This window comes from Stigmatopora nigra, chromosome 1 (assembly GCF_051989575.1).
Source record: "Stigmatopora nigra isolate UIUO_SnigA chromosome 1, RoL_Snig_1.1, whole genome shotgun sequence".
In the NCBI taxonomy this organism is placed as follows: Eukaryota; Metazoa; Chordata; class Actinopteri; order Syngnathiformes; family Syngnathidae; genus Stigmatopora; species Stigmatopora nigra.
This window is the reverse complement of record NC_135508.1, coordinates 3,063,068-3,071,746: the sequence shown is the minus strand read 5'-3', so window position 1 is coordinate 3,071,746 and position 8,679 is coordinate 3,063,068. Positions and strand designations below refer to the sequence as shown.

The following is an 8,679-nucleotide window of genomic DNA, read 5'->3' as shown; positions in this document are numbered from 1 at the left end:
TTCTTACAAGGCTCGCAGAGGGTGCTGGAGCTAACTACAGCAACAGGTAGCCAGCCAACTGCAGGGTACAATGAAATAACTAATTATTCCCATTAATTTTTTGTTGATTTATTAAGGGTAGGAAGCTGATTTAAAGACATAATTAAACAAAAGTTAATAATCGGTTTAAAAGGCTAAAATCTGATGTTATTGAATTGAATTAAATTGTCATTATACAAGTATAATGAGATTTAAAGTGTCACAAAAAAGTGCACAAAAATTTATTTATTAATTAATTTATATTAATTTATTTATTAACTTATTTATTTATGTCTAAAATGTTTTTTCTGTGTCTTTATTCTCACCCTCTTGCTACTGTGACAATGAAATTTCCTGAAAACGGGATGAATAAAGTTATATAATCTAAAAAAAATAATAATAAAAATAAAAACAACCAAGTAACACTCAAATAATCAAATAATAACAATAAATAAGTAATAATAAATAAATAAGTAGTCAGCATAAAAAGTAACCCAAAAATAAATCAATAAATAATAATAATTAATAAATTATCAAATCATAATAACAATAATAATAACAAAACAATAAATAAGCCATAAAATATATGTAAAAATATATAAGTAATAAATAAATACTAAGGGACAATTTAACATACAATTAGCCGAACTTGTTTTTGAGATGATCCCAATTTATCCGTTTTTTTCCCGTATTTGATACGTTTTTTTATCATTTAAAATTGTGTACGCCTTATAAATACTTTTTCAAATAGTTTTTTTTGTGAAACCGATCTGGTTTTAGCCATTTCGGCTCTAATCCGGATCGTCTCGGTCACTGTTAGCCCACAAAAACCTCATCATTGATTGCTAATGTTGTCATACTTTTAGCATAATAAGCCCATCCCCCTTTTAACTATATAAATATAGCGCGTCAGCAAGCAATGTACCCAAACAGTCATTTTTTTGCTTAATAAGGGGAATTGCAATCATTAATAAGGAGGAGCCATTCGTACTCAAGTTACGATCTTCTACATACGTCAAATAACTAAGACGGAAGTAGAGCACCCCCTGCTGGTGGGAGGCAAACACTGCACATATCACGACTATTGATTAATTCTCCTAATTGCCAATTGCAATCATTAATAAGGAGGAGCCATTCGTACTCAAGTTACGATCTTCTACACACGTCAAATAACTGAGACGGAAGTAGAGCACCCCCTGCTGGTGGGAGGCAAACACTGCACATATCACGACTATTGATTAATTCTCCTAATTGCCAATTGCAATCATTAATAAGGAGGAGCCATTCGTACTCAAGTTACGATCTTCTACACACGTCAAATAACTGAGACGGAAGTAGAGCACCCCCTGCTGGTGGGAGGCAAACACTGCACATATCACGACTATTGATTAATTCTCCTAATTGCCAATTGCAATCATTAATAAGGAGGAGCCATTCGTACTCAAGTTACGATTTTCTACATTCGTCAAATAACTAAGACGGAAGTAGAGCACCCCCTGCTGGTGGGAGGCAAACACTGCACATATCACGACTATTGATTAATTCTCCTAATTGCCAATTCACTTTGATTTTGTCATTGACGAATAAACAAAAGCTAAAAAAAATGGCGCAAACATCTTCTAAGCTAACAAAAATGAAAAATGTTCAACCTCGGGGGTGACGTACACCCCGCTGAGTGACATTTTATAAAGTTCAATGTCGAAACGGATAAGTACAAAGGGATGTTTTTCACTGCCCCATAAAAATTGTATGCACTTCCAGTAAGTGATAGACATTCCACCTTTGTTTATAACCTTTATGTTAATCGGGGGAAGAAAAAATAAAAATAAAAATACAAGAACAGACAAGTTACCATTTCAGATCATTCCAGCCAGCCAAGGAGGAAGAAAAAGTCCCACAGATCCCAGTATACACACCAGTACAAACATCCAGAGGAAAATTCTGTCGATGACCATGGCTACATACTTCCAGTCTTCCTTTACCTATGGAAAAAATAAAAGTTGGTCAATTTGGAAAGATACAATGATTTTGCTCCATTATTATTAAATTTTTTTTATAAGACAGTGACTTAGTGTTTCTTTATGAAAATGTTTCGTTATCATATTTGTCAATTTGTAAGTTTTTGCTGTATTTTAAACGTTTTTTGACCATATCTGTCAAAAATCCAAAGCCGTTATTGTATAACAACTACATATTTATTGTTGTTATACTTATATATATATATATCTATATATATATATATATATATATATATATATATATATATATATATATATATATATATATATATATATATATATATATATATATATATATCTATATATATATCTATATATCTATATATATATATATATATATATATATATATATATATATATATATATATATATATATATATATATATATATATATATATATATATATATATATATATATATATATATATATATATATATATATATATATATATATATATATAAATATAAATATAAATATAAATATATATATATATATATATATATATATATATATATATATATATATATATATATATATATATATATATATATATATATATATATATATATATATATATATATATATATATATATATATATATATATATATATATATATATATATATATATATATATATATATATATATATATATATGTATATGTATATGTATATGTATATGTATATGTATATGTATATGTATATGTATATGTATATGTATATGTATATGTATATGTATATGTATATGTATATGTATATATATATATATATATATATATATATATATATATATATATATATATATATATATATATATATATATATATATATATATATATATATATATATATATATATATATATATATATATATATATATATATATATATATATATATATATATATATATATATATATATATATTATACAACAACTACATATAACGAAATTAGTGGTACTACTCTATAAAGTACGTTTTTCCCAATAAAACATAAATAAGTCATTTAAAAAGTCATTGTAATTGTAAAATATTGCAAAATCTAAGATATTGCATATTTCTTTATTGTACAGTATGTATATTTTAAAAGTTTTTTGAACATTTTAAAAGTTTTTTGAACATTTCCAATTGTCTCATCTCATTTTTTGAAGTGCTTTATCCTCACTAGGGTTGCAGGGGGTGCTGGAGCCAATCCTAGCTGATTTCGGGCAAAAATTTGTGGACAGCCAATCGCAGGGCACAATGAGAAAAACAACCAATCACTCGTAGGTAGGGGCAATTTTGGGTGTCCAATCAGCCTCCCATGTATATCTTTGGAATGTGGGAGGAAACCAGAATACCTGGAGAAAACCCACACAGACCCATCAACTTGATTTCACGTGGGGCGGACCATTTTAGATATATTTAAATGGATTAAAGAACTGGATTCCGGTCCCCATTAACCGCAATAAGCGAGGGAACACTGTATATGTATACATTATAGGTATACATTATTCTAACTGAACTTCCTAGCTGTGATTGGCTGGCCACCGAATTAGAGCGCCCGCCACCTATAGTTAGCAGTACTACAGTACAAGATATTTCCGTCAACTTACCGAAAAGTCGTCGTCCTCCGCCCTGAGATGATCGGCAATGTATTGAACTCCTTCAATAGCTCGTTGCATTGGCGGAGACAGGCGTTGAACCACCGGCTCCCGTTGCCGTTTAGGGTCTTCGACTTTGAGATTTTCCGCCGGGCCATTAGCGGGGGCTTCTCCATTCTTCTCCGGTCTTTCCTCACCCGAGCCGCAATACTCAAAGCCGCCTGAGTGGCATCGTTGAGCTGCTCTTAGAGGAAGCTCCCTCTGGTGGTCACACATTTGCTCTACACTCAACGAACGCCCGTATGAGGACAATTTACTGGCGTTGTCCTTTGAATGTCGGCGGAGGGGACCTAGAGGCAACACCGGGGGTAAAGACAGTCGGGATGAAGACAAAGTTGATGGACGATGTCCTCTTCGGAGACCCGAATACTGCGAGAAAAGATCGGCTTCCATTGGCGGTGGTTCGTTCTGGTCTGGTTCTTTAATTGGTGAAGAGGACGGAGACGGAGCAGAGACATGGACATCCGGACTGTCTGAAGGTGTCTTGACGAGGGTTTTCTCCAACTGTCCAATTTGGGTTAAGCTAGTTTCTAACCCGGTCCAAAAACTTTGGGAATTCCCCGTAGCTGAGATCATTGTAGGTCGATGCATCATTTCGATTAACTTCTTACAGTGTTGTTTAGCAGTTCCGGGTGGTCTTTTCATGAAAAGGACCCTAGGAACAGCGTCTAGAAATACTCTACGAACCCAATGTGGCATTCCGTGAGTTTGTGGCGAACGATGGTGGACATTTAGGACAAAAACAGTGATTATAATGGAGAGAGTTACGAAAACCATAGTGAAGAGAAGGTATTCGCCGATAAGGGGGATTACCAGGGATGTAGACGGGATTATTTCCGTGATTAACAACAAGAAGACGGTAAGGGACAGTAAAACGGAAATACATAAGGTGATTTTTTCCCCGCATTGTGATGGTAAGTAAAAAACTAAAACGGTTAGGAAAGAAATGAGTAAACAAGGGATAATGAGATTAATAGTGTAGAATAACGGTAGTCGTCGGATTATGAAGTAGTACGTAATGTCAGCGTAGATTTCGGTACAACACTCGTATTTTTTTGTGTTGTATTTGCCTACAGCGTTCATAATGACCCATTCGCCACTTTCCCAGTAGTCCATTTGGTCAACGTCACTAGCCATGCTGATTAAGTCGATTTTTGCGCGATCGTAAGTCCAGGAACCGAATTTCATTTTGCAACTTTGTTGGTCGAAGGGGAAAAAGGTGACGTCGATACTGCAGGAGGATTTGTAGATGGCTGGTGGCATCCATTTGATTCGGCCGTCGTGGAAGAGGTGGGCTTTGGTTAGGTGGGTTACGGCGAAGTCGCCGTCGGCGCTGTGGGGGGGCGGGGGGGGGACAATGTTAGTTTTTGGGAATATATATACATACATACATACATACATATACATATACACACACACATATATATATATATATATATATATATATATATATATATATATATATATATATATATATATATATATATATATATATATATATATATATGGATATGGATATGGATATGGATATGGATATGGTTATAGATATAGATATAGATATCTCTCTCTCTCTCTCTCTCTCTCTCTCTCTCTCTCTCTCTCTCTCTCTATATATATATATATATATATATATATATATATATATATATATATATATATATATATATATATATATATATATATATATATATATATATATATATATATATATATATATATATATATATATATATATATATATATATATATATATATATATATATATATATATATATATATATATATATATATATATATATATATATATATATATATATATATATATATACATATGTATGTATGTATGTATGTATGTATGAATGAGGAGTGGAAATAATCCATTATGATGGTGGGTCTTTGGACCAAGGGTGTCAGACTCGGGTTGGTTCGCAGGCTACTTTAACGTCAACTTGATTTCATGTGGGTTAGACCATTTTATATATAATTTTTAGATTTTTATTTTTTAGAACTGGATTAAAAGCCCTGAATATTCAGGTTTTTTATAAATCTAAAACAATATTTATTTGAGATTTTTTTTATATATATATTTTTAGATTTTAATAAATGATTTTTAAACTAAAAATAGAAAAAAATGGATTAGAAAATGACTATTATTGATTTAAAAGGGGGAAAATCAGGAAATGTAATGTATACATCTATATGTGTTGGTTCGCGGGCTGATTTAACGTCAACTCGATTTCATGTGGGTTAGACCATTTTAGATAGAATATGTATTTTTTTTAATAAATGGATTAAAATAACTGGATTAAAGGCCCGGAATATTTAGTTTTTTATAGATCTGAAATAATGTTTATTTTATTTTTTTTTAAATATATTTTTAGATTTTACAAAATTATTTTTGAACTTGATTAAAAAAAACACAATTATTGATTTAAAAGGGGGAAAATCAGGAAATGTAATATACATCTATGACAAGGGAGTCAGACTCGGGTTGGTTCGCGGGCCGATTTAACGTCAACTCGATTTAATGTGGGTTAGACCATTTTAGATTTTTTTTTAATAAATGGATTAAATGGACTGGATTAAAAGACCTGAATATTCAGTTTTCTATAGATCTAAAACAATGTTTATCTTGGCTTTTTTAAAATATATTTTTAGATTTTACAAAATGATTTTTGAACTAAAACACAGAAAAAAATGATTAAAAAAATGATTAAAAAAATGACAATTATTAATTTAAAAGGGGGAAATCAGGAAATTTAATAAACATCTATACTCTTCATTTTAATTTGATCCTAAAACAGAAAGTCAGCACTCATAATTTACATTCCCGGACCACACAAAATGATGTGGCGGGCCAGATTTGGCCCCCGGGCCGCCACTTTGACACCTGTACTCTATCCGGTCTGTTTTCCAGATCTACCTCCACCAACACACCATAATCAAATCATCTGGATCAGTATGAAGCTTCTGGACAGCTTGCTGATCATTTGATTCACATTCCTCAATTTTGCATTTTGACCAGTTTTGATTGATTATGCTTAAGAATCAGATGTATGGATCCAAATCAATTTCTTATACCTCTACCGTCTTTCCCAGAAAATCCCGACAGGTCATTTTCCAACTATTCGGAACACCCGATTAAAATCCACCGCCACCAAACTTTACAAGAAAACCTTATTTGTTCATCTGCAGTAAATTGTAAACCACACCGCAATAGAGGCATCAAAACCACATTTTACGATTGGATTTGTCAAAAAAAAAGCCCTCTGGCTCGTTAGCAAATAAAAAAAATAATAAAAAAAAAAAAATAAATAACAATCCCCAACGGACAAAAAGACGGAAAGGCAAAAAAACATGTCGTTGTCCCAAAAAATGACGAAAAATACTCTTTTTTTTTTAACAGGATTTCCTCAAAATTGGTGTATTAAAGAGACAGTGCGTCTTGTCTCAGATATTTTTGATACACTTTGACCTTGTTAGACCTTCCCAAATAAAATCCCAACTGAAAAATGCATTTCTGACTACAAACACAAATTAAAGTGGTCTTTTTTTGGTGAAAACGTGTTAAAATGACGAAAAATACTTTTTTAACAGGATTTCCTCAAAATCTGTGTATTAAAAAGACAGTGCGTCTTGTCTCAAATATTTTTGATACACTTTGACCTTGTTAGACCTTCCCAAATAAAATCCCAACTGAAAAATGCATTTCTGACTACAAACATTAATTAAAGTGGTCTTTTTTGGGTGAAAACCTGTGTTTTGTGGTCTTTTTTTGGTGAAAACCAGTGTTAAAATGACAAAAAATACTCTTTTTAACAGGATTTCCTCAAAATTTGTGTATTAAAGAGACAGTGTGTCTTGTCTCAAATATTTTTGATACACTTTGACCTTGTTAGACCTTCCAAATTTATCTGCCAAGTAAATGTGTAAAAAATAGTAATAAAATCCCAACTGAAAAATGCATTTATGACTACAAACACTAATTGAAGTGGACTTTTTTTGGTGAAAACCTGTGTTTTGTGGTCTTTTTTGGTGAAAACCTGTGTTAAAATGACGAAAAATACTCTTTTTAACAGGATTTCCTCAAAATGTGTGTATTAAAGAGACAGTGCATCTTGTCTCAAATATTTTTGATACACTCTGACCTTGTTAGACCTTCCCAAATTGATCTACCAAGTAAATGTGTAAAAATAGTAATAAAATCCCAACTGAAAAATGCATTTCTGACTAAAAACACTAATTGAAGTGGTCTTTTTTGGGTGAAAACCTGTGTTTTGTGGTCTTTTTTTGGTGAAAACCTGTGTTAAAATGACAAAAAATACTCTTTTTAACAGGATTTCCTCAAAATGTGTGTATTAAAGCGACAGTGCGTCTTGTCTCAAATATTTTTGATACACTTTGACCTTGTTAGACCTTCCCAAATTGATCTGCCAAGTAAATGTGTAAAAATAGTAATAAAATCCCAACTGAAAAATGCATTTCTGACTAAAAACACTAATTGAAGTGGCCTTTTTTTGGTGAAAACCTGTGTTTTGTGGTCTTTTTTGGTGAAAACCTGTGTTTTGTGGTCTTTTTTTGGTGAAAACCTGTGTTTTGTGGTCTTTTTTTGGTGAAAACCTGTGTTAAAATGACAAAAAATACTCTTTTTAACAGGATTTCCTCAAAATTGGTGTATTAAAGAGAGTGTGTCTTGCCTCAAATATTTTTGATACACTTTGACCTTGTTAAAAACACTCATTACAGTGGTCTTTTTTTGGTGAAAACCTGTGTTTTGTGGTCTTTTTTTTGTGAAAACCTTTGTTTTGTGGTCTTTTTTTTGGTGAAAACTTGTGTTTTGTGGTCTTTTTTGGTGAAAACCTGTGTTTTGTGGTCTTTTTTTTTGGTGAAAACCTGTGTTTTTTTTAGACCATATTTAATCATGACAATTGCTGTATGTCAGGTGTGAACAAAGTCCATAAAGAGGAATTACGACGTCTCAAAGTTTTACCGCAAGGACACAGA

General features: G+C 31.5%; 1 protein-coding gene across 3 annotated transcripts in view; it reads right to left on the bottom strand.

Annotated features, from left to right (window-relative positions):
• Positions 1-1,796: 1,796 nt before the first annotated feature.
• Positions 1,797-8,679, bottom strand: part of LOC144201978 (neuronal acetylcholine receptor subunit alpha-4-like) — a 44,222-nt gene continuing 37,339 nt past the window's right edge. For all 3 annotated transcript variants that reach the window (XM_077724885.1, XM_077724878.1, XM_077724868.1), the window contains 2 exons: positions 3,628-5,008; positions 1,797-2,000 (listed from right to left, as the gene is read on the bottom strand). In XM_077724885.1, coding sequence (XP_077581011.1) covers positions 1,875-2,000; positions 3,628-5,008 — 1,507 coding nt within the window. In that variant the 3' untranslated portion in view covers positions 1,797-1,874. The remainder of the gene's footprint in view (positions 2,001-3,627; positions 5,009-8,679) is intronic.